This window comes from Gorilla gorilla, chromosome 1 (genome assembly GCF_029281585.2).
Source record: "Gorilla gorilla gorilla isolate KB3781 chromosome 1, NHGRI_mGorGor1-v2.1_pri, whole genome shotgun sequence".
Lineage (NCBI taxonomy): Eukaryota > Metazoa > Chordata > Mammalia > Primates > Hominidae > Gorilla > Gorilla gorilla.
This window is the reverse complement of record NC_073224.2, coordinates 227980441-228007000: the sequence shown is the minus strand read 5'-3', so window position 1 is coordinate 228007000 and position 26560 is coordinate 227980441. Positions and strand designations below refer to the sequence as shown.

Here is a 26560-nt window from a genome sequence, read left to right as displayed (position 1 = left end):
GCCGTGATGTCACGGGCGCCGCTGACCTGTGGCTGAACCCGGAGCTGTAAATGAGATGCAAGGTGCCAGCAGCCTCCGGCCGCAGGGCCTACGAGCCACACGCGCTCCTCCGCCGGCCCGAGGTTACCCCAGCTGCACACACGGACAGGATGCTGCAAACGCCACCAGACATTGCAACACGCAGCCAGTCTGCTGGCCGCTGCGTGAACCGTCCCGGCAGCCCTCGCCGCCCCACTGGCGGGCATCCACCTCCCTGGAGCGGCCTCGCTCCCCTCGAGCACCCCTGGGGGCTGGCAGCTCCCACCCCTCCGGGGACAGCCTCTCCTCTAGGGTCTCTGTCTCCGCTTCCCGGAGAAGCCTCTAAACCCGAGGGCTGGGCCTCCGGGGTCAGCTTCGGGTTTTCGTGGGAAGAGATTGGGGAGGTGCCTGCCTTTGCTCTGGGCTTTCTGGGAAGCTCATTACTTCTCCCTTGCAAAGCCTGGTTGGGGGGTTGCAGGGATGGCTTCCAGGTATAAAGAGGTATAAAAGTGTCCCGTTGGCCGCGCACCGCCCCTCCCTTCCGAAGCAGGGAGCCTGTTTATCCCGCGGAGCTCCCAGAGCAGCCCTGGACCGCACTAACTTGGCAGCCAGCGCTCAGAGCTGAGAGCCTGCACTGCCCTTTGGAATGAAAAGCAGCCTGGTTGGGGCCTCAAGGAATCTGCTCTGGAGTTGATTTGCTGTGTGACTTTTGGATGAGTCACTTGGCATCTCTGAGCTTCACCATCTCCATCTGGGGAAGTGGGGAAAACTGAAACTGGCCTCCCTGTGCTGGTGTGCGGAAGGTCAAAAGTGCAAGAAAATGCTCACCAAACCGCAGGGCCCGTCAGAAGCCTCAGGTGCAGGGGGCCTGGCACGGGGAGAACTTGGAGACCCTCAGAGAAACCAAGGCTGCCCTTCTCCTCACCCACTGCCCCCCAAAACTGAGCCTCTGGGTTTATTGTGAGAAGCCGGGGTGACGAGGTCTTTGGGGATGAATAGTCCCCCCTGGCTCAAGGAGACCCCCATTGACTCCCCTACTTGGACCCCATTAACTAATGATCACCCTGCCTTGTGGGGGGTGGGGAACCTAGAAATGACCCCAGATCTCCCCCTGCCCTAGACGGAGTCTCGCTCTGTCACCCAGGCTGGAGTGCAGTGGCGCGATCTCGGCTCACTGCAACCTCCGCCTCCCGGGTTCAAGCGATTCTCCTGCTTCAGCCTCTCGAGTACCTGGGATTACAGGCGCCCACCACCGCACCTGGCTAATTTTTGTATTTTTAGTAGAGACAGGGTTTCACCATCTTGGCCAGGCTGGTCTCGAACTCCTGACCTCAACTGGTCCACCCACCTCAGCCTCCCAAAGTGTTGGGATTACAGGCATGAGCCACGGCGCCCGGCCTGAAATGACCCCAGATCTTTAGCGACTACCCATGGAGTGCAACAAGGCACAGCTGAACTCCAGCCCTGATTCCAGCTTCTCCTTCACTGAATTTAATCTTTAACATCCTTCTCCCTCATATCCCTCTGCTTTCTTGTCTTTGCAGCACTTGGTCACTATCTGAAGTGATCGTGGTTATTTGTTTGCTTGGTTTTTGTCTATTTCTCCCATTCTCAAACACACACGCTCTCTAGAATGTAGGCTCTCCAAGGAATTTCCAGGCCTGGCTTGGTAATTGGGTGCCCAGTGACTGTGTGAATGAATGAATGAAATAGTTTTGCCTCTTCTGTGAAACATTAGTAACTTCCCTTTGAGGGGAACTTGGGAGGGGTGAAGTTGACAACCTGTGTGGTATGGCTGTCGTTAGGACCAGCCACATCATTCGCAGGGTCCCTGGTTCAAAAATTGTAAAGAATTGCAAGATGGAGACAGCTGAGCCTCAAACCAAGTATAGGGCGCTTCTGAGAGCAGGGCCAGTGAGAATCCCTGGGTCGCACCCAGGAAGCCAGCCCCAGCCATCATGCAGAGGGTGCCCAGCAGGAACACCCAGTGGGACCTCGTGCCAAGTCACGAGCCTTCCACGCTCCCCCAGGCAGCAGGAAACACAAACACAGCTCTGGCAGAGCCACTCAAGGGAGAACGTATCACACATCACCGGCAGACAGGTGACACCTGCCAAACTAAAAGTTGCCCGCACATCCAGTCTCTACATGTGCAGGGGCAGTGGACATGGCAGCGTATTAGCTGTAGGGGAAAGAGGAATAATAACAACAGGTAACCTGGGCAACATGGCGAAAGCCTGTCTCCACTAAAAATACAAAAGTTAGCCGGGCATGGTGGTGCGCGCCTGTAGTCCCAGCCACTGGGGAGGATCACGTGAGCCTGGGAGGTTGAGGCTGCAGTAAGCTGAGATCGCACCAATGCACTCCAGCCTGAGTGATGGAGTGAGACTCTGTCTCGGCAAGTAAAATAAAACAAAAAAAATAACAACAGTACTCATCATAATTAGCATTTATTTAGGAGCTTCTCTGAGTTCAACAGTGAGGTTTACGGCCCCTTATCCTCCGTTCTAGAATCCAAAAAGCTCTAAAATCCTACATTTATTTTTGACACACGCGTTTAGAGCAAGCCCTAATTGGAACCATCATGAGGCTAGTTCTGGTCTCTTTATCCCACTGTGGTGACTATCACTGTGATTACGGGTGGCTGCCCTAGACCTTGCTGTGGGCGTCACTAGGTATATGGCCTATGTGCTGGATTGCATTTCTAAAGTCCAAAGCGTCAGACCTATGAGACACAGCTAGCCTTAAGGGTTTCAGATAAGGGTCTGTAGACTTGAACTCGGCTTCTTTTAAGAGATAAGGCACTGAGACCCTGGAAGTATAAGTAATTAGTCAAGAGCAAAGCCAGGAACTAGCTGAACAGAGACCCCCAAACCGGTTGGCGGTACCTCTCAGAGCTGCTAGCAGAAGAAAGAATTCAGCTCTTGTTTTGGAAAAGGAAATAAACATTTTACTAGAGTATCTCAGCGTCTCCCTCATACTCCAACATGAAATTCAGAGGTCACTGAGCTGGTAGGCTCAATCACACACCAGGCTGATGTGTCCCAGGGAGACCTTCAGCTAATTAAATGTAATTTATGGACCAGCCTCTAAGGACAAGCCTTAAATTACTTGCAAGCTGTGCCAAGGTAGCTATCCTACAGGCTATTAATTAGGAATCGGTTTAATCTCTGCTAGGACGAAGGTCAACTGCCTTGGAGTTAACCCTTCCGGCTGACTGGTCTCATGCTATCAGGCTGTGGCTCTGGGCCCAGAGGGCCAGGGGATTCAGAGGAAGCGGGACATTCAATGGGAAATGGCCAGGCCAGCACACCCTGCAAAGACCAGGATGCTGGGAGAAAAGCCAGGCCCTTGGCCCATAGGGCCAGTTGAGGCGGGAATTTTCCCAAGCACCAGCCCCACAGAAAGTGATTTTCCATGGTCCTCAGAGAGCATCACACCCCTCCAACATCAGAGAATTCTGTGGAAAATCAGGCTTCCGTCACCTTCCAGTAATGTGGGCTGGTCGTGCATCCTGTAGAAAGCCTTCAGTGGCTCCCTAGTGCTCTCCCAATCATGTCCAGACTTCACCCCACAACCACCAGGCTCTACGAGGTATGGCCCTGGCCATCTCTCTCCACTCCCTGCTCACACTTTTGTTCTGGCCAGGCCAGGGTCCTTTTCCCAAAGGAAACAAACTCTCTCATCTCCTATTTTCTAGCTCCGCTCTTTCCCTCTGCCTGGGATATTTTCCTTCTGCTGCTTCCATCTCATCCTTAACGCCTCAGCTTAGACCCCAGTCCTAGGCACAGCCAGGTTTCCTTTCCTAGAAGCCAGACTGCCTGGATTCGAATCCCATGGCTACCTGGGCTGTGTGACTTTGGGCAAGTATTTAACGTCTCTGAGCCCTAGTATTTCCATCTTTAAACTGGGAACAGTGACTGTGTCATAGGGTTGCTCTGAGGAGTAAATCAGATTGTCATGTAAATTGTTTAACATGTGGGTAGCACTTTATTAACAACAAAGACTGGTTGGAAGCCCCCGTCTGTGCTTGCAGCTGCCTTCAGCCATGGTCCACCCTACCAAGGCACGTAGGCTCAGAGAGGTCCAGTAACTTGCTCAAGGTCACACGGCAAGTGAATAGAAGAGCCAGCATACGAACTTTGGTGTGGTTGACTCCTGAACTCAAAATCTGAATCTCTATGCTTCACTGGCTCCTTGAGAAAGAAAGAACTGCACATCTGTGTGTGTGTGTGTGTGCACACGTACACACACACACACACACACACTCACACAAACATTTCCACTGACTTGAAGGCTCAGGAGACATCCCCAAAGCCAAGGCATGGATCTACTGGCTGAGGAGGTGTGAGCCCTCGGAGGGCACCATGTGCCCACTCCACACTGACCTTGTGTCTTGCCATCCCTTAAGGACCCCGTCTCCTCTGCTGTGTGCTCATAGGGAAGTGGCCTGGAGAGGCCAGGTCAGACTCTTAATTCTTTGGCATCTGAGATGTAAGAACATGGGCCGTGCAGCCAAGGGTGGACAGACGCCATGTGGGTGTGTCTGGCAGGACTGCCTGCCTGCATGAAGGTCACGCCGCCCTTCACAGTCACACTGGCCCCAGCTCCCCACGGTGACCTGCTACCAGGCCTGTGAGAGGGGCCACTGCTTGCTGGGCTGCGGGAGCACTAAAAGGAAGACCCCCCGCCGACCAACCACCTTGGAAGGACCCAATATCATCTCTGTTCTGCTCCCCTGCCCGCAGCTGGAGGGGAGGGAGAGCTGGCCTCTTGCACCTGTGAAGTATCACTAGCAACCATGACCTAGCAAAGGGCTTCCTTTCCTCTCATATCACAGTCTATCTCTCTATCTATCACCTAGAAAAGTTTCCAAAGTCAGTCTGTTGACAACCTGCTGGACTTTGGTAGCTGAGCATTTTGCCTCTTTGAACTACAATCTCCTTGAAGGCAGAGATTTTAGTTCAACCCTGAAAAGTCCATTCTACCTTTTTTTTCTTGGGGAGATGGGTGGGGGGTGGGGGGTGCAGTGGTAAGGCATTGGTAAATGACCTGATAAGGTCTGCAGGATTAGATCTGGAGGGCTGCCTGATACAGGCAGGCCTGGCTCTCCTGGCTGTTTCCACGTGGCATGACTGAAAGATGAGTGTTGTCCTTCCACAAGAAGGTGTACTGGACCCCTTGCTCCTGCTCATGGTATCCACCCATCTGCCCTGCAGAAGCCGATCTCCTGACTCCTAAGCCCTATGGCTTGGCTGGGGCTGGTATACCCCTGGCTCAGAGTCTGGCCATGATCCACAGCTGGCCAAATAGAGCACCATTTCCTTGGTTCAGGCTCACCCAGTCACTGCCAGAGAGACCCAATTCCTGGACCCTTCCAGGACTTCTGGGCAAAGAACACCTGTCTGTCTACTTGAATGGGAGCTGGAAAGGTTACGTTACGAGCAGCAGGGGGCAGGTGTGAGCAGCCCCGTGGCAGAGAGGTCTGCCTTAAAGTGAGGGGAGAGAGAAACTCTCCTGAGTCCTGACAGCACTGAGCCACTGGAGACATGCCCAAAGTCAGCCCTACCCAGGGACTTCTGGTCCCATGAGTCAATAAACCAATCTGAGGAACACCTCCAGAGCCCCCATCGGGAAAGCTGGAGGTGATGTTGTTTGACCCATATAGACTGTCTGGCTACGGACTCCACTAGGGGCCATCAACGCCATCTCTTCCGTGAAACTATCAACCAAAAGGCAAGACTCATTGGTTACAAGCAGACACCCTGGGTTCCAATCCTGCTGGGTCATTTACTAGCTGTGTGATTCTAAGTTACTGACTCTCAGAGTCCTGTTGGTAAGAAGAAGATGATAACGGTACCCACGCTGGAAGGTTACTTCGAGGAGTAAATGACCTTGTGACGTGTCAGGGCTTAGAACAGTCCCTGGCACATAGTAGGTGCTCAGTAATCACTGGCTCTAACTAGCTACAATGGGTCGGTCATGCATTCATTTAGGCAACAACCATTTATTAAGTATCTACTGTGGGCCAGATACTGTGCCAGTTGCCAGATACTTGGTGAGTGAGAGGGCATGCCCCCTGCCCCTGTGGATATCAACGAGCAGCCACAAAGCATGGTGAGTTGCTATGGTAACCCCTGACTTTGGCCTCACCGCAGCCCGGTCCTGACCAATTGAGCTACTTGGACGCAGAGATCAAAATGACTAATGCCTTGTGCAGGGGAAGTTGGATGGTTGTGGGGGTTGGGCAGCCAGGACCAGAGAGGAGGCCGTACCCCTGACCAGCCTCAGCCCCTGGGTTGCAGAAAGGCCTATGTTGGACCAGCCCCTGCCTGGGAAGATAGGGGCTGTGCTACGAGTCATCTCAACAGGGGTGAGGCCTCGGGTGGAAGGGAGATGGGAGATGGCCAGACTCCCTGTAGGGAGTGGTTCCCTCCCACAGACTTCTAGAAAGGGTCAAAGGCTCCAATTCCCCCTGAGGGCTTCTGTGGCAGGGGCAGAACTCTCTGCTTCCCGGGGGAGTCCCAGAACCAAGGTTGAGTCAGGCCAGCGGGTTTTTTGCCTTTTTTCCCTGGTGTCCTGCTGAGCATCTGGTCTAATATGCAGAAGGAGAAGGGCTGGAGCAGGGGGTATCCACCGCCCCCCACCCCCACGGCCATTGCCCCACCTGGAAGGAGTGGTTGTCTCTTGGAAACGCTCTTGCCATTACCCAGGAGGTGAGAGGAGCTTTTTCACTACATTTCCACACCTTCATTTTTCAGATGAGGGAACCAAAACTCAGAGAGGGTTGCTCGCCCAAGGTCACACAGCAGGTCACTGGGAGGCCCCTCATAATCTACAGCATTAGGCACTGGTTTCCAGCAGCCCTGGCCGGCACTACAAATTGCATGAGTGCTCTGGCCGGAGCCGGCCTCTACCGCCCATAAGATTTTGGCTGCTGTGACACTGCCTTTGGGCCAGGTCTGGGCTTTGGGGCTGGGGTTGTCAAGGCACACTCTCCCAGGGATGGGTGCTTTGGAGGCAGGGAGGGCCAGGGAGAAGCCTCCTGTGTCCTTTCTGGCAGATGGGTTTGGGCTGAGTCCCCATTGGAGAGGCTGTCTCAGCCCCGCTTGGGCATTCAGAGCTTCTAGCTTGTGGGCACCCCAGAGGTAGAGGAGGTGCCGAGGCTGAGGGCAGGAGGGGTTCCACACGTCTGGGGTGGGAGTGTGGGTCCCTCTCCTGAGGGGCAAAAGCCCAAGCGAACTAGAGGGCATTTGGTCCAGAAGCCACAGCACCTTGGAGTAAAGAGCCAAAGGTGGAGGTGTCATTAAAGAGGGGACATCCAGCAAATCCAAGAAGGGTCCATCGAGGAGAGGGAGCAGGCTGAGCCATTTCCTTGAAGCATCATTTTCAAGCCTTATTTTTTTCCTTTCTTTAAAACAATGACTTTCTTTCAAAATGCACACCAAAATCTTAACACGGAATTGTAAGCCACAAAACAGAAGTGACAACACTGATCTGGTCCACAGGAAGGAGGGGTCCCTCAGAACCCTCCCTGCTCCATCTCCCACGTGGCCCTACCTTCTTGGGGCCTCTAGGGTGCTCTGGAACCCAGTTTGAAAACCTGGACCTTGAACCTCAGCTGGCGCTGAGGTCCGCATGGGGACCGCAGGGCTTGGAGGCTGGTAGAAGTGGTTGGGGGAGGTGGGACGCAGACAGGAGACCGTGTTCCCTAGGAGGCTGTTTCAGCGTGGACAAGATCATCATACGCTTCACTCATCAAAATCCCCGAAAGGCTGCTGAAAAGAGGATTTAAGGCCACATTCCTTGAAGTAGGGATGGCCAATGAGGTAAGAAAGGCTGGGGCCCAGTGGCCTTCACCAGGCTGACCATTGGTGGCCTTAAGCACCAAGCCACACATCTGTACTCTCCACCCTGAGCTTGCCCTGGCTTCAGTGTCACAGGATACCAGGGCGTTCCCTGCCTCTCCCACGAGCTCTCGCCCTGGGCCTGCATCTGAGCCTGTAGGACTTGGATGGGTTTTGATTGTATCTAGTCCAAGCCTTCTTAACCCAGAGTCTGGGATAGGCGACAGGGGTACATGACCCCTTAAAAGTACAAAACTTTCAGTTGCACCTTCTTCCTGGGATAGAGTTCATATTTTCTTCAGACCCTTGAAGGGCTCTACAACCAGCAAAAAAATGGAGAGTTACTGCAACCCCCTCAGTTGCCACCTCCTTCGAGAAGTCTTCTAAGATTTTCCTTAATTTACAGTGATCAAAGCTCTCAGGCCACGCAGAGCTCAGTGACCTCGGGCTTAACTGGAGGGAGCTGTCACTCACTCTCTCCTCTGCAGCTGGGTCTCTGCATGTTAAGATGTCACACTGGTTGTCAAATGAAAGAAATTCAACTGTGCTATTACCCTGCTTGTCAGTTTACTCTTTAAAAGAAACCCTGGTAACTGAGGACTATTTTATTCCTTTGGCAAGTCTCCCATTCATTGTATGCAAATACTGCTACTCAGTGCTCTAAATGATGTTTGTGTAAAAGCGGATTTCACTACATCCCTGCCTGCATCCTGTTGACTCATTCACTGCTTATCACCGCTCTCTCCAGAACCCTCTGTGTACTAAGCCCCATTACTTAACAGCTTGTCTCTTGACCTCTCCATGACCCTGAATGAGGCAGGCCAGGCCAGGCTGAGATTATTTGTTGCAGTGGGAAAAGATGGAGTGTTGAAGCTGGGAAACCTGGGTTCAGAATCTGCCCTCAGCGACGTGTCCCAGGACGGCCACTTCACCTGGATCTCAGAAATGCATGCTGCTGGCCGGGTGTGGTGGCTCACGCCTGTAATCCCCGCACTTTGGGAGGCTGAGGCGGGCGGATCACAAGGTCAAGAGATCGAGACCATCCTGGCCAACATGGTGAAACCCCATCTCTACTAAAAATATAAAAATTAGCTGGGGTGGCGCATGCCTGTAATCCCAGCTACTTGGGAGGCTGAGGCAGGAGAATTGCTTGAACCTGGGAGGCGGAGGCAGGAGAATCGTTTGAACCCAGAAGGAGGTGGATGTTGCAATGAACCGAGATCGTGCCACTGCACTCCAGCCTGGGTGACTGGCAAAACTCCATCTCAAAAAAAAAAAAGGTCAAGGAAGACAATGAATGTGCAAAAGCACTGTGCAGTCATGTGGAGTACCAAGTCACGTGTGTTACCATCGTCACACACATTGTCACAGTCATGTACAGTGCCATAGCCATGTATATTACCATGGTCATGTACAGTATAGGTCTTGTATATTACCACGGTTATGTACAGTATCAATCTTGTATATTACCATGGTCATGTACAGTATCATTCTTGCATATTAATATGGTCTTGTAGAGTATCCATCTTGTATATTACCAAGGTCATATACAGTATCTATCTTGTATATTACCATAGTCATGTACAATACCATGTCCTGTACAGTACCATAGTCATTAATAGTACCCTGTATATTAATAGTGCCATGTATATTCCCATGTATATTAATAGTACCATGTATAGTAATAGTGCCATGTATATTCCTACATTCATGCTTTTACCACAATCATGTACAAAGGGTCTTCAAAAAGTTCAAGGAAAATGCATATTACAAAAAAACTAGGCATATATTTGAGATTTTTTTTGCCCCAAAATAACTAACTTGTTATAACATGACTAAATGGGATCTAGTTTGAGGCACTAAGAAGGATAAGACATCAGTTTGAAAAGAACTCCTATCAGAGCAACATAAATTCTACTAAAACTGAAGCAAGAACAAACATCAAATTTACAGTGAAGCTTGCTTAGATGGAAGAATGGTGAAATCACTGATACTTTATGAAAAGTTTATGGGGACAATGCCCCAAAGAAATCAGCAGTTGGCTAGGTGCGGTGCCTCACACCTGTAATCCCAGCACTTTGGGAGGCCGAGGCAGGCGGATCACAAGGTCAAGACACCGAGATCATCCTGGCCAACATGGTGAAATCCCGTCTCTACTAAAAATACAAAAATTAGCCAGGCGTGGTGACGTGCGCCTGTAGTCCCAGCTACTTGGGAGGCTGAGGCAGGAGAATTGCTTGAACCCAGGAGGCAGAGGTTGCAGTGAGCTGAAATCATGTCACTGCACTCCAGCCTGGCGACAGAGTCAGACTGTCTCAAAAAAAAAAAAAAAAAAAAAGAAATCAGCAGTAGTTAATAAATGGATAACTTGTTAAGAAGGGATGAGATGATGTTGAAGATAAAGCCTGAAGTGCCAGACCATCCACATCAAATTAGAAAGAAAAAATTCATCTTGTTTGTGCTCTAACTGAAGAGGACTGACAATTAACAGCAAAAAAAAAAAAAAAAAAGCCAATACCATAGACATCTCCATTGGTTCAGCGTACACAATTCTGACTGAAAAATTAAAGTTGAACAAACTTTCCACTTGATGGGCACCAAAACTACTGCATCCAGATCAGGTGCAGATGAGAGCAAAGCTTTCAATGAAAATTTTATTTTATTTTATTTTATTTTATTTATTTATTTTTTTGAGACCAAGTTTCACTCTTGTTGTCCAGGCTGGAGTGCAATGACGTGATCTTGGCTCATGGCAACCTCCGCCTCCCGGGTTCAAGCGATTCTCCTGCCTCAGCCTCCCGAGTAGCTGAGATTACAGGCATGTGCCACCATGCCCAGCTAATTTTTTTTTTTTTGTATTTTTAGTAGAGACAGGGTTTCTCCATGTTGGTCAGGCTGGTCTTGAACTCCCGACCAGGTGATCCGCCCACCTCAGCCTCCCAAAGTGCTGGGATTACAGGCGTGAGCCACCGTGCCCGGCTGCTTTCAATGAAAATTTTAAACAAGTGGGATCAAGATCTTGAAGCATTTCTTCAAAGAACTGTAACAGAGGATGAAGCATTAACCACTACAATCCTGAAGACAAAGCACAATCAAAGCAATGGCTACCAAGAGGTGGACACAGCCCAGTCAAAGCAAAAGCAGACCGACCAAGAGCAAAGGTCATGGCAATAGTTTTTTTGGGATGTTCAAGACATTTTGCTTGTTAAGTTTCTGGAGGGACAAGAACAATAATATCTGCTTGTAATGAGAGTGTTTTGAGAAAGCCAAAACTTTAGCAGAAAAACACCCAGGAAAGCCTCACCAGATGGTCCTGCTCCCCTAAGACAAGGTTCCCATTCATTCCTCTCATCAAACAAGGACAATTTTGTGAGGGTTTTGATGGGAAATCATTAGGCATCCACTTTACAGTCCTGATTTGGCTGTTTCTAACTTCCTTTTGTTTCTTAATCTTAAAAAATCTTTAAAGGGTGATACAGTTAGGCGTTGTGTCCCCACCCAAATCTCATCTTGAATTATAATCCCCATAATCCCCATCTGCCAAGGGAGAGATGAGGTGGCCGTAATTGGATCATGGGAGTAGTTTCCTCTATGCTGTTCTCATGATAGTGAGTGAGCTCTCACATGATCTGATGGTTTTATAAGTGTTCGGTAGTTCCTCCTAAATTCATTCTCCTTCCTGCTGCCTTGTGAAGAAGGTGCCTTGCTTCCCCTTCTCCTTCCGCCATGATGGTAAGTTTCCTGAGGCCTCCTCAGCCATGTGTAACTGTGAGTCAATTAAACTTCTTTCCTTTATAAATTACTCAGTCTCTAATATTTCTCTATAGCAATGTGAGAAAGGACTAAGACAAAGGGCATCCATTTCTCTTCAGCTAATGATGTAAAAAAAAGACTGTATTGACATGGCTGAACTCTCAGGACCCTCAGTTATTTAGGGATGGACTAGATGGCTGGTATCATCGCTTACAAAAGTGTCTTGTAACTTGATGAAGTTTATGTTGAGAAATAAAATATATATATTTGTGTATATGTGTGTGTGTGTATGTGTGTGTGTGTATATATGGAGACAGGGAGAAAGACGCAGTCTTGCTCTGTTGCCCAGGCTGAAGTGCAGTGGTGCAATCTCCACTCACTGCAACCTCCACCTCCCAGGTTCAAGTGATTCTCCTGCCTCAGTCTCCCGAGTAGCTGGGATCCCAGGCATGCACCACCATGCCGGATAATTTTTGTATTTTTAGTAGAGATGGGGTCTCATCCTGTTGGACAGGCTGGTCTCGAACTCCTGACGTCAAGTGATCTGCCCGCCTCGGCCTCCCACAGTGCTGGGAATACAGGAGTGAGCCACTGTGCCTGGCCTATATTTTTTATTTTCATCCTTTAATTCCATTTCCCACCACCTTTTTGAAGCCCCCTTGTATATAACCACAGTCACGTATATTACCAATCATGTATGGTACCACAGACATGTAGAGTACCATGGTCATGAATATTACTAGGAACGCAAAGAAGCCATCAGCATCCAGTTCAGAAGCCACAGGAATCTAAGCCTGAGTGAAGGATGTGAGTCTGTGCCCACCCTGCACCCTCTTGCCTCCTCCCTGCTCCCCAGCACCCTGGAAAGCCTGGACAAAGGAATGACATCACTGCTGGAGGATCCTGCTGAAGTCATGCTGAGAAGGGCTGCCTCCTTTTAATTTTCAAGTGTTGGTTGATCGATGCTGGTGTCCTCTTTTCCTCCTGCCCCCTGCCCCTGCCCCTGCCTGTGTCATTGCCCTCACTGACTTTATGACAATGACTCACAGAATCAAAGGGTAGAAGGGACCTGGGAGGTTGTCCAGAACCTAACCTCCCCCAATGCAGAAATCTCGACACCATGTTTGCTTAAAGAGCAACCTGTTCCTAAGGGCAGGAAGGTGTTCCTCTTGCAGGGCCCAGGTCTGCATTTTCGAGCCCTCCCCACGGGCCTAGCGTGGGCCTCCAGAACCATCTAGAACAGGTCCCATGCCTCTGTGGTACTGGAATGCAGCTGATACCCTCTCCTGCCTCTTAAGCAGTCAGCTATACTCCCATGGATTTGCCACCCAACCCAAGTCATGGCTTCTAGCCCTCGTCACCCAGCCTGCTCCCTGGATACCTTCCAGTTGGTCAAGGGCCCTGTCAAAGTGCTAGCCCACATGGACACAACACCCCAGAAGTCGTTTGACAAAGTAGGACTGAAAAGCATCTCCCTCATTCTAAGCACCAGCACAGTTATCTGATTTTATTCAGAGGGGTTAAGCACTACTGCCATTAGAAACCTGCTTGTTGGTGCCAACTCGTCCTTCCACAGTGTTAGGAGATTTTTCAATCTGGGGATGGTGGTCACTCCAGGAACACTAAGTGCCACAAGGAGAGAACCTTGTTTATGAGGTTCCCTGCCGCATCTCCAAGGCCTAGTTTGCTGAATCAATGAACGGAGCCAACATAGTCACGATTCCTCAGAGCCGTGTCACCCTGAAGCTGGTTGTCACTTCCTCACCTAAGTTACCAGCAAGAAAGATCAGGATCTGGCTGGGAGCAGGGCTGCCCAGCAGAGCCCCGAGAGCTGGGTGCCAGCTGCCTCCCACCCCCTCCAACAGTGGCACCCCGGCCTGCCTAGATTCTCCATTACCCTCAGCCCAGACACTTCCATCTTGACAGTAAAAGATATCAGAGGAGGCCCTCAGCATCCTCCAAAACTCTAGTGCAATGCTGACAGCATTCCCTGAGCTCTGGGAAGCTCTCAAAGAAGGTGGCGAAGCAAGTCTGGGTGATATTTTTGGAGGAGGCATGGAAACCTGGCGGCCTCCTAGCAGGTCCCCCACCCCTGGCCTGACACCTCTACCGCCTGCCTGTCACAGCAGCCAGGGGATCCTGCTAAGGCTTGGGTGAGGGCATGATGCTTGAGTCCTGGGGCCAGCTAGGTCTACCTGTCCTACATGGGAACCTGTCTCCCTCAGTTCTTCCTCCCCACTCACTCACTGCTTCAGCCACACTGGCCACCTCTTGGTCCTCAGATACTCCACTCTCTCCTCAGAGCCCTTGCTCTGTCCTCTCCCTGGAATGCTACCGCTCCCTTCCCACCATGCCCTCGCCTCCTTCAGGTCTTTCTTCGTGTCTCCTTCTCAGTGTGGCCTTCCTTATACCCTACCTAGAATCTCAGGCCCTCGCATTCCCATCCTTCTTGCTTCATTGGTTTTCTCCTCATTGCTTATGATGACAATTCGATGTTCTGTTTTATTTATTTATTTATTTTTTGAGACAGAGTCTCCCACTGTTGCTCAGGCTGGAGTGCAGTGGCATGATCTCTGCTCACTGCAACCTCCGCCTCTCAGGTTCAAGCAATTCTCGTGCCTCAGACTCCCAAGTAGCTGGGATTACAGGTGCGCTCTACCATGCCCAGCAATTTTTTTTTTTTGTATTATTAGTAGAGACGGGGGTTTCACCATGTTGGGTCAAGCTGCTCTTGAACTCCTGACCTCAAGTGTTCCGCCTGCCTTAGCCTCCTAAAGTGCTGGGATTACAGGCATGAGAATGTACTGTTCTACTGATCTTGCTTTTTATCTGTCTCTCTTACTAAAATGCCAGCTCTCACTACATGGGTGGGGATTTTCATCTGCTTTGCTCCCTGCATGCCTTCAGTGCCCAGAACAGTGCCTGGCATATAGTAGGTGCTCAGTAAATGTGCTGAATGTATGAATAAGTGAATAAATGAATGAGTTCCCACCAACCATTCATTCATTTGCTAACCCGGCACTTTCTTGTTGAGAATCTAGGCATGTGCTCATTTTCAGATTCTAAGATCTCACTCATTTCAGGGGTGCCACAGCAATGAGCACACATTTGGGCATGCTAGTGTCTAAATAGACTCACTTTTCTCATTTCCAACGGGCTTCAATGGTTTCGTAATCCTCATGGTTCATCTGAATAATATGTTTGAAATGTTTCAAGTATCTTATGGACTTATATTTTTGGATTGTGTCTCCTGAAGACAACGGTGAGCACAGCCTTATAAAATTCTGGGTGTGTTCGTGCTTTTGTCCAAGGATAAGGGAGAATGTGTAGGGTGTGGGACCCATCCCGCACTGATGCTCAAAACTGTGGTAGGATATCACTGGTAGTGGCAGGTTAAGACAAGGGCTTTTGTTACAGCGATTGTGACAACCAGATACACTTCCTGGGTAGAAAGGACACCTCATAAATACAGCCGAGATCACTTTCTCAAGGCAGACGGCCTCGGCAAATACCAAGATGGAAATGAACCAGAGAAAGTAACTGCAAAGATACAGAGATCAGAAGGGCTTGGAAGGGATCTGTGCAGCCATAAACAAGTGCGCTTCATCTGAAAAGATGGAAGCTCAGAAGAGCTTGAAGTCGAAACGAGAATTAGCAGAAGGGCTGGGTGCACTGAAAATGAACTTGACTCAGAGTCAGTATTGCTAGATGGAGGAGGCATTCCTGAAAGCCCAAATAGACAAGTTGGTGAATTTAGAAGAAAAAAACCAGGAAATTTTGTTTGACATGCTAGTCAGGGAATTTGGGTCCCTTATTCCTTTAGAAGCGACAGTTTGGAAATATTAACGTCTTCTGCAAGAGCTGAAATAAATCCACGGCAGACAGCTACCTGTTGAGGGAGTTTTGAATGGGCGTGGGGCTCTGCGGAGCTGGGGCACAGCACATCTTCCAACTCTGAGTTGCTTCTTTTTCATTTGGTGGCATCTGATGACTAGCAAAGGCTGAGATCAGTGATGGGGACAAATGCTTTCTTCACCTGGAAGTCTCCTGCTTGCAATTCAGGGAAGCCTGGCAATCCGTTGCTTTCTTGGGTTGACTGATCTGTAAGACGAGAATTTTCGAGCGTGCCAGGATCTTAGGGATCATTGTAACCCCTCTCATTTTATAGGTGTGCTTCTCAGCTGCAACCTGGAGAAGGTAGTAACTTTTCCAGGGTCAAGAACCCAGTCTTGGCTGGGTGTGGAAGCTCATACCTGTAATCCCAGCACTTTGGAAGGTCAAGAAGGAAGGATTGCTTGAGCCCAAGAGTTCGAGACTAACCTAAGCAACATAGGGAGACTCCCGTCTCTATTTTTAAAATAAATAAATAAATAAATAAATAAATAAATAAATAAATAAAAGCTCAGTCTCTGGCCTCCTGCACAGGCGAGCAAGACTGCAGGGGGGCGTGGTTCCAGAGGTAGACACCTTTGTTCCCCCAAGGGAAGGGCCTGGGGGAGTAAGAAGGAGATGTTTGTTTATTCATGAGACAGCCTCATTTGTAAGGTCAGTTGTGACCGATGCTCTAAGCAGAAACACTTCTAGATGTCACAGGTAGAACAGGTAGCCTACCTGCCTGCTTTCAGGCTGCACAGAGTGAGGATGGGAGAGATGGGCCACTGCTCTCTCCCCTGTAAATTGGTTAGTGCAGCTGTTTTGGCCTGATGACTCTAGGGACCCACAGATGACCTGTCTGGACCCTTCTCTTCTCTTTCTCTTTTTTTCTGTTCTCACCAGTACTGACCTGACTCAGAGTCTGAGGTGTAAACTCCCTGCTTACCTCCCTATCCCACAATACAGTGTTTTCTTGCTTCCCTTTCCTCTTCCCTCCCGCAATTCCAGCCAGGTAGAGCTTTTGATCAGGTGGTTTCTTGTACCTAGATTTCCCTTGTCACACCCCTTCTGGTTGAAACACTTGACCTTCTTCAAGGCTCAGTCAAATGCTCCTTCCTTCATGAAACCTTTCATGAGCACCTGCTATAAATTAACTGCTCCTCTGTGCTTCCACCGTGTAGCATCCCCCAAACTTCATGCCCATCCAGAACTTCAGAATGTCACCTCATTTGGAAAGAGAGTTTTTGGAGCTATAACTAGTTAAGGATCTTGAGATGCAATCACATTGGATTTAGTATGTGCCCTGAATCCAATAACTAGGGTCCTTATAAGAAGATGATGGGGGTGGGCACGGTGGCTCACACCTGTAATCCGAGCACTTCGGGAGGCTGAGGTGGGTGGATCACCTGAGGTTGGGAGTTCGAGACCAGCCTGACCAACATGGAGAAACCCCATCTCTACTAAAAATACAAAATGAGTTGGGCATGGTGGCACGCACGCCTGTAATCCCAGCTACTCGGAAGGCTGAGACAGGAGAATCGCTTGAATCTGGGAGGCGGAGGTTGCAGTGAGCCAAGATCACGCCATTGCACTCCAGCCTGGGCAATAAGGGCAAAACTCTGTTTCAAAAAAAAAAAAAAGGAGATGACGGGACCTAGACACACACAGCAAGGAAGGCCATGGGATGATGAAAGGAGAGACTGGAGCCATGCTTCCATAAGCCAAGGAGCATCAGGAGCCACCAGGAGCTGGAAGAGATGATGAAGGATCTTCCCGTAGTCTTTTGAGTGGAGAGGAACCCAGAACCCTGCTGATGCCTTGATTTCAGACTTCCGGCCTCCAGAACCACGAGAGAATACATTTTGTTGTGGTAAGCCGTCAAGTTTGTCCTAATTTGTCATGGTAACCACAGGAAGCACATACAGATGGTGATTTGTGCCTTCACTGTAAGCACCTGGCCACACTCTAGGTCTTTATTCATCTTTGCTGCATTTTCCTACAGGCCCAGAGCTGTGCCAAACACCGAACAGATACCCCAGGTAGGTTTGCTAAGCTAGGTCTCTCAGAGATGGTGTCAAGGGACTTATGAGCTTGGGCTGGCCCCAGGGCTAGGGATGGGAAGGACACAGGACTTGCTGAATGCAAGTGCTGGAGAATGGGGTTCATAAATCTACTCACAGTGCTAGTTCCTGGCTGGGTGCTGTAGGAACAGGGCTATCTACCCACATGCTGTAAATTCACTAACAGCAAGACAGAACTCCAAGCCAGTTCCCATACTACCTTCCTGAAATACCTCCCCTCAGACTACCTCTCGGGAGTGGAAATTGAGTTTTTTTGTTTGTTTGTTTGTTTTTGAGACAGAGTTTTGCTCTGTCGCCCAGGCTGGAGTGCAATGGCGTGATCTAGGCTCACTGCAACCTCCACCTCCCGGGTTCAAGCACTTCTCCTGCCTCAGCCTCCCGAGTAGCTGGGATTACGGGCACTTACCACCATGCCTGGATAATTTTTTGTATTTTTAGTCGAGATGGGGAGTCACCATGTTGGCCAGGCTGGTCTCGAACTCCTGACCTCAAGTGATCCGCCTGCCTCAGCCTCCCAAAGTGCTGGGATTACAGGCATGAGCCATTGCTCCCAGCCAAGGTCCTGGAGTTCCTGACGTGGTATTAGGCCCACGTATGTTGCCCCACCTCCCAAGGTTTGCAATCATGGCCCAAGACTTTCGTCCAGCCACTTGCTGGATACCAAACCAAAGGCGGGGATGGTCCCTAAAAATACTTCTAAATGAACGGTCCACTTCTCCTCCCAGGGGCTCCTGCTAACACCATGTCAAACTCAAAGACTGGAGCCGGGGCTGACCACTAGTCAAAAGTTAGTTCCCTTGGAGGGAAGGGGAATAAGTTTAAGGTTTGTGAATGCTTTTGTGGAAGGAATTCTAGGAGGGCAAAGAAAATTAAAAAGCAAGACCTTTACGCCTAGAGACCCTAACCATGACTGGCCCTGCCTCAGTTTGCCACAGTGCACTGTGGGTAAGGAGAGATGTGTCTGGAGCTTTCAAATTCTTACAGCCTTAGTGTGCCTTTAAAAAAAAAAACCCTCGCTTATTTGGGCCACCTTTGCACCCTAAGGCTCACCACCACCCACAAATATTGCCAAATCCTATTTAACTCAAGGTCATTATGGGAAACTGGGTTGTCAACTCTCCCTCCTTCCCAAATAAACAGATAACTCCTGGACATGTCAGCTCTTTGCAGAGACTCTGGTACTCCTTTTTTTTTTTTTTTTTTTTTTTTGCTTTTTGGGGTCTTCCCCCTCCCAGATCCAATCCCACCAGAATCTAGGCTGGGAAGCTCTCAGATGCAGCCACCAGAATCTAGGCTGGGAAGCTCTCAGATGCAGCCTCCACTTCCATAAAGAGGAGAAGGGATGTCATCTGTGGTTCCACACAGCCGCCCCCTGTCTAGTATCACTGCAGGCTGCGGGTGGCACTGGCCCTCTCTGGTCCAGTACTCTTGGGCCACCCCCAAGCCCACTGTTCACACCTGTCCCCAGCCCATAATTTCCCCACTCCCTCGACACTTGACCCTTTGTTCCCAACCCCACTAGGCCTCAAAACACTCCTGGCTCTGGGGGTTTGTCCCAAAGTCCTCTCACTGGTGTTAGGCAAGAAGCCACAATTCCAAACTCCCCACCATGACAGCAAACAGAAGCCTCATTATAAAGTAGCTCCAGTAACTGGTCAGATAATGGCGAGTTACAGGGAGCACTGCTGGTCATCCTGACGAGTCAGATGACTGAACCGAGCATGAATGGCACTTGAAGTTTCACAGGCCCCCATGGATCCTGTTTTTGTTTTTGGTGACCCTGACACCAATTTAAGACACATTTCTAATTGGCCCTGGCTGGATTCCCTGGAAGAGGACGTCCAGTCCAAGTTAGGTGGGGTTTGGTTCCCGGTGCGTGAACTTGCAGGCTCCACTCTGTACTGTCACACCCACCCCCCAATGCCATACACTTCTTTCAATTTAGGATTGTTTATAGTCAGTCGAGTTTTTCCAGATTGACTAAGAGTTCCTCATCTGCCTACTGTAGTCAGCTACAAGAACAGTAAAAGAGACCCAGGACTTGGGCCAGCTGGAAGACTCAGAAAAAAGTTTCTGTGGGATGCAGACAGCTAAAGAATGACAATCACATGCAATTGTCCCAAACCCCACATCCGCCCCAAAGGACACCCTCATCTGCCCTTTTCAGACCCCTTCACAAAGAGCTTCAGGAGCCCTTTTATGGGGCATCGCCTCAAGGAAATGAAACTGCTGAGAACAACTCTGACTTCCCCTTATTCGTTGCGTCCAAGGGTTAAAAACGCTTCCCAACTCCCCCTCCAAATGCAAGGTCAAGCGGCTGTCCAAACCACCCAAGGAGAAGAGGGAGTCCTGGACAGCCAGACCCCTGCTAGCTTGGCCACCACAGGCTCCGGCCAGCCCGGCTAGGGAAGAGTTAATCGGATCGGCTTTGGCTGATAGTTCAGGCTCCAAAGTTCAGTCCCAGTCAGAGCCACCCCGGAGGAATTGTAAATCTCAGGGCAGTATTTAACAAAACAAAAGCAACCTGGAATTACATGCAGGTTTGGTTTTCTACAGTACATATTTACTTAATCCCCAAGGTATGCGGCTCCATGTCAGATCAGCTGGCTTTGCGGCCCTTTCACCCCCCTAGTTCACAACAGTTTAAGTTTCAAACTAATTCCCTGTTTTCGCTCTTCCTCTTCACAGGGCTGGCTGGAGACAGCCTGGCCTGCCTCCCTCTCCTGATGGCTCTGGTCACCGCGTGAGTCAGCCTGGCCTGGGCTGGGAGTTGGGTGACAGCCTGCCCACTCTCCCCACTCTCTGGCACCAGGTCTCCAAAACCTGGAGCAAGGGGTGCCAGGACCACCAAAAAGTTAAAGGCCGTGTCTGGTGGGCAGGACCCTCCTTGCAGCACCACCTTCCAGCTAAATGGGGAGGGATCCCTGGGGGGTGTACTGGGGGGGGAGGGGACAGGGTTGAAGGTGAGAACAAGGGCTCTTTATCAGTAGCTGCTTACCCTGGCCTCCTCTTTCCTGCTTTCCAAACACCTGGGCCTCTCAGTGTCGGTCCGGCCAGACTACTACATCCAAAACCGCTCTTCCCTTTTCAAACCCAAACCAAGTACCCCCTCTCGTGTCTTCAGAGCTGCAGCCGCCCAGGTTGGGGCTGGGTAGCGGGTTGCCAAGGAAAATACGAGGCGCCAGCTAGCAGGCGGCTCCCAGCTCTACCCAGGAGTGCGCACACCCTGCACTCACCAGGGTGGCGGCAAGAAAAAGGGGGGAAGGCGGGGGAGGGGGGCACAACACCTTCCTTTGGGAGGCAGGAATGTGGGAAATGGGTGGGTCTCTTAAGTTTCAGGGTGGGGGTGAATAGCCAGTCAGCCAGCCACCGATCCCAAAGGAGCGGATCAACTCTGAACCTGCCAAAAAAGACAGTCCGGTGCCCGGGAAATTTACAAGGTGAAACCGACTAGCTCAGCACTCGTGGGTGGCGCGGAGAAGTGGGGTGGCCGGCGACTCTCAGCTCCCGGGCGCGGGATCCCGCAGCGGCAGCAGGTGGGCTCACCCCCGCCCCTGCGGCCCCCCACTCCCTGGAGTCGCAGTGCCTGGTACCTTTCTGGCGCCGCGCTCCGCGAACTCGCGGGCGAGCTGACGCCCGATGCCTCTCCCGCCGCCGGTGATGAGGACGTTCTCCCGCGACAGGTCCCGCAGCTTGGCGGGCAGCACCAGTCCGACGGCTGCTTTCACCACCAGATAGATCATCTGTAGAGGGAACATCACCAGCGCGCCCAGCCGTTTCCACACCATCCTCCGCGCCGCGGAGCCGGGCAGGGGGCGAAACTCCCCGGGCCGAGCAATACAGGAATTAAAAAACACCCCGAACAATAAATAGTAAACCGAATAAGGAGGAGAGAGGCGTCCCACCTGGCCACTCTTGAAATCACCTCTTCCCAAATGCAAAGCACCGGGTGAGAAAAAGAAAAAAAAAAAAAAAGATAAATTCTCCTCTGGGGGAGAAAAAGCGTCTCCTAAGGTTGGGACGGTAAAAGAGGTGGAGGGGGAAGCCGGAGGTGGAAAGTTCTAACAAGAAGTTTCTTGCCCCAGCAGCCGTTTCGGCTGGGGAATTCTCAGGTAATGTTTACAGACTGACAGAGGAGTTTAGGGAGGGGAAGAAAAAAAAAAAAAGGCACCAACCACACGCGCGCACCCTGCCTCGGTCCCGCGGTTTCAAAGTGCAAGATTAAAAAAAAAAAAAAAAAAAGCTGATTCCAAATTGTAGCGCCCCCACCCCCACCCCGTCTCCAGAAAAAAAAAAAAAAAGTAGGGGGAAAAAGTGCTTGGAGCTCCCAATTTCAGCCCGCGAAAGTCTCCCGACTCATTGCTATTCTTGGGCTCAGGAAATTGCTTAAACGCGATCTGATTGCCAGCAACGTGCAGGAGAAGTGGGGGGTCCGGGTGTCAGTTTCTTTACGTGCAGCGCTCGCCCTCGCGCGCGCTCGCTCGCTCCGGCTCCCTCCCTCCCTCTCTGTTCCAGCAGAGGCTGGGAGTTGCCGCTCGATCCAGCTCCCCTTCTCTCCCTTTTTAGCATTTATTGCCTTCTTTTTGTCCTTTCCAACTTGGAGAGAGTCCGGGTGTGGAGCGCGCGTGGATCGGACGCCTTGGTCTGCGCGGCCCTATTCATTCGCTCCCCGGGCAGCCGCGTCGCGGAGAGGGCGGCCCCTTTTTCCCCCATTTTTTTAATACCCCATTAAGTCTGATTGACAGTTAAAGTTGTTGGGAGGCTTCACTACCGTTCCTCTGAGTGGCTGCTGCGGCCTCCCCTCCCCCTGCGCCGTCGCGGGGAGCGCGCATAAGGCGCGCACTCGGGCTCGCCGGGACTCGCGCTCTCCCGGGACTGGCTCCCCTCTCTGCAAGCCGGGACTTGCCGCCGGTGTCCCTGAGGGCTCGCAGCTGTAACTCGAACACGCTGGAACCGACTCCGGCGAGCCGGCTGCCTTCTCGAGACGTTCCTCCTTGCCCGGGCCGCCCGCGGGCCAGGTGATCACCCCTGCGTGTGGAGCAGGCCCGGGGGAGCTTGCGTATGCCTTGATCCAACCAGGTCACCCAGGGTTTTATTTCAGGTCATTTGGTCATCCCCGGCCTCCAGGTAGGATCAGGAAGCCACTCCTCACCTTTGCCCGGACCTCTTCTGTGTTCACTTAGAGTGGACCTTTAAAAGCCTGACCCAAGTGCCTCACGATGCTTAGGGGGAAGCCGCTGGGGAGCAGGACTTTGCTTTGAGGGGAGGGAGTAGTCAAGGTAAAGGAACCTCTGCTCCGAGTGCCAATAAAATCCCCACAAGATTAGCTGGGAGCATATTTATTGCTCATCTGAGCTAGAATTACCTTGACTGACAGCAATTTCCTTAATAACAAAAGCCTGTAAACAAAACGTCCTATTCCTGCGCCCCTGTGCTGTGCAGCCAGCGTCTCCTGTCCTTGGGTCTCCCTGGACTGCCCTGGCGGGGCACCCACCTTCTAACCTCCTGCCCTTTCCGACCGGAATGTCTCCCCTGCTGGAGGGTGGGACCGAGCTATTTAGAGTTGTCTGTTGCAGGAAGTCTGGGAGGTGAGTCACTAAAAAGCAGCCCCAGTTCAAAGTGCTGATGGGACTTGCCTCCCGCCCCCCTGCACGTTCCCGGGGCCGGAGGAGCGAGAGCGAAGCAGGGAGCTGCCCTGTAATCTGGGGCAGCCGTTTCCAGCCCGCGACTTGTTCAGACGGCGATTCCTGGGCCTCACCCCCAGAGATTCTGATTCAGCAGGGCTGGGTGCGCTGGGATCCCTACTTTCAATGCTCCGCCTGGTGAGAAAGTCACTTCGAAAAACGCTGATCTGCGGGGAGGGGAGGCTGGGATTACCTCGTCACCTGCAAAGACCTAGTTCTGGGGAGAGGTTCTGCAGGGGAGGATCTTCCTTCTGGGTGAAAAGCCACTGGAAGAGCAAAAGGCAGGAGAGGCTTAGGATGAGCAACTGTCCTGCACTGAGGGCCTATATTCTGACACAGTCCTTCCCCTGACCTTGCAATCGGGGGACTGTTATCCCATCGTCCAGGTTACCCAGCCAGGAAGTGCAGGAGGGGGGATCCCAATCCAAACCACTTCCCACTCTGACCAGACGGGAGGAGAGAAGTGGAGGATGGGGTTCAGCTAAGGGTTGCAGAGCAGAGACCCCCCCCTCCCAACAACGCCCCCAAGAGTCTGACCGAAGGGCGGACCAATGTCTCCATCAGACCCCAGGGCCGGACTCCATTGTGGTGACGGCCTCCTCTCATCTTCGAGGTCTGTAAAAATGGGAAAGCGATTCCAGCCTGGGAGTGACAGGCCTTTCCCACCCAGCAGCGGCTGGTGTCCGCCAGGCCTGCGAAGAAGCCTGGAAAGATCCGAAGACAGAACCAGGCTGCAAAAGCGGGCTTTGCTCATCTGTTGTCCTCGGAGCCGCCTGGTGGCCCAGATAGGATACTGCGCCTCCGAGCTGCCCGGCCTCCAACCCCGCGGCGTTCCTGCTAACTAGCCATGCTTTTCTTCCAGGCATTTCTCTCATGTAAGGTTAACACCCCAGGTCTAAAAGGGCTTGTGAAGATCGTAGTGCTCCTCCCCCACCCCAAACACACTTTTATGGCTGGGGAAACTAAAGCCAAAAGATATGAAACAACTCATATACAGAGATGCATTTTCACCCCAACTAGCCCACCTTGGTCAGATGCCAGACCGGCTGGGTAACCGTTAGGTCCCTCTTACATCTCTCTGGTTTTGTGCCTGGGATGGAGGGCAGACGGTGGGAAGGAGGTCGGGAACCCAAATTGGCCTTTAGTGCCTCAGGGCCTTTACACAGTTTCTGATTGAATTTCCTTAACAGCCCAGGGAGGCTCGTGCCCATTTATTGCAGGAGGAAACAGGCTCAGTAAATCTAAGTAACTTGTGCAACGCCACGCAACCTGCTTCTCAAAAGGTTTGGGATGAAATCAGAGGAAAAAAGAACATGTCAGACATTCCCCAAAGGAACTGACAGTTGCAGAAGCTGGCCTGAGGTGGATGGTGGCCTTTTTTTCTACTTGGTCCATCTTTCAGGATGTGGTTTTTGTGGGACTGGCAGCTCTGCAAGCCACACGTTTCTCCCAGCATCAACTGCTCAGAGAGAAACTTGTCACCTCCTCTGTTGCCCTCCCCCGAGGTCCCTGGGAAGATGGGGCCAAGGAGACCTTGTGTGGGGATGATGTGTGTGCACAGTTCAGCAGGCTGGCCCTGAGGGTCGTGTGGCCTGGCTTCAGTGAGAACAGCAGGGACACGTCCTCTCTGCCTTTCCCTCCCTCCCCCAGCCTTTATCCTTTGCTCTTGTACCCCCTCCTGGAATTTAACTCAGGGCAGAGTTTGAAATTTCACATCCCAGGTCTGTCCCTGAAAATGTGAAAGGAGGCTTTCTGGGCTTGAAGGGAAGAGGCGAGCTGCAGTTGGGAGAACTAACTTTTTCCGTGGCTCAGCTCCCCCGGTGCAGCGAGGATCCACACTCAGCCTGCGGTTCCTGGACTAGAAGCCTGTCAGAAATGCAGAATCCAGGCCGGGTGCGGTGGCTCATGCCTGTAATTCCAGCACTTTGGGAGGCCGAGGTAGGCGGATCACCTGGGGCCAGGAGTTTGAGACCAGCCTGGGCAACATGGGGAAACCCAGTTTCTATAAAAAATACAAAAATGAGCCTGGTACAGTGGGGTGCACCTGTAATCTCAGCTATTTGGGAGGCTGAGGCAGAAGAATCGCTTGAACCCGGTAGGTGGAGGTTGCAGTGAGCTGAGATCGTGCCACTGTACTCCAGCCTGGGCCACAGAGCAAGACTCTGTCTCAAAAAAACAAAAAGAAATGCAGAATCCCAGGCCCCACCCTGGCCCTCCTGAATCAGGCTCTGCTTTTTACTGAACGAGATCCCCAGGTGCTCCTTTGCTCACTGAGGTTTGAAAAGCGCTGAGGCTGGGTCCCGCAGGCAGGAGGAGGACTTTGGGTTTCATCTGCAGTGCGATGAGGGCCTTTGGGAGGGGGCTGTGGAGCAAAGGCAGATGTGATGGAATCTCTGTTTTCGGAGTCTGCTCAGGCTGCTGGGTCCAGGATAGCTCTGGGTACTGAGTGGATGTCGGGAGAACAGTGAGGAGGCCATTGGTACTCAGGCCAGGGATGGCCACGGGCCACCAGCTCATGATGGGTGAACAGTGACACCTGGAGCTCTGCTGCCATGAGTGCCCAGCTCAAGGACTTTGGGGTGGGGATGGGGGGCCCCTTCCTTCCTCTCCCCTCCCCTCCCAAGAGACTGCAGTCACCGGAGCCAAATCCCAGCAGGTCTGTGCTCGCTGCTGAGCTATTCTGCCTCCTTCCTGACCCTTCCTCCAGCTCTTGAGCAGGATTTTAATACCAACGACTTGGTGTGATTGACACACACAAATGCATGTGCACACAGACACACGTGGACTCACACGCGTACATGGCTTTGCGGGACAATTGGCTACTTTCCCCTGAGCAGAACAAGCTGGCAGTGTTTAGCCGGGGAGATTTGGAAAACTGCCTGGTCTAGTGGAAAAAAGTGTTCCACGAAGTTTAACATCAGCCGCCCTGGAGGGTCTCTTCATGGAGACAGGCTCCTGGGAAAACGTGAGTCGTATGTGTTGGCCGACTGGGCAGTTTGCCTGGCCAGAGGCAACAGAGAGGAGAAAACAGGCATCAGGTGAGTGGAAAATCCCTGTAGGGAGAGGACCCATGGGGACCATGGTCCAGGAAAGCAAATCTGCAAAGGCCAGAGACGATTTAAAACCCTCATAAAACACGTCCCCTTCCTAATACAGAACATTTGCCAAGAGGGCCCCTTTCCTCCTCGGTGAGGCCTGGTGGGTAAAACTGGACACATAAAAGCAGGTTAGACGGCTCCCCTCAGTCCAAGAAATGCCTCCCCCATGCCCCGCCACAGGTGAGTATTTTCCATGGAATTGCGTC

The 26560-nt window shown here is 51.5% G+C and overlaps 1 protein-coding gene across 3 annotated transcripts in view; it reads right to left on the bottom strand.

The window, feature by feature from the left end:
• DHRS3 (dehydrogenase/reductase 3) overlaps positions 1–25256 on the bottom strand; it is a 50582-nt gene extending 25326 nt beyond the window's left edge. Inside the window, exon 1 of one of the 3 annotated variants that reach the window (XM_031007146.3) lies at positions 21166–25256. In XM_031007146.3, coding sequence (XP_030863006.1) covers positions 21166–21360 — 195 coding nt within the window. In that variant the 5' untranslated portion in view covers positions 21361–25256. Of the gene's footprint in view, positions 1–26; positions 364–20570; positions 20808–21165 lie in introns of those variants that run through there. The other 2 variants (XM_019011341.4, XM_019011338.4) reach the window with 2 other exon arrangements.
• Positions 25257–26560: the final 1304 nt, after the last annotated feature.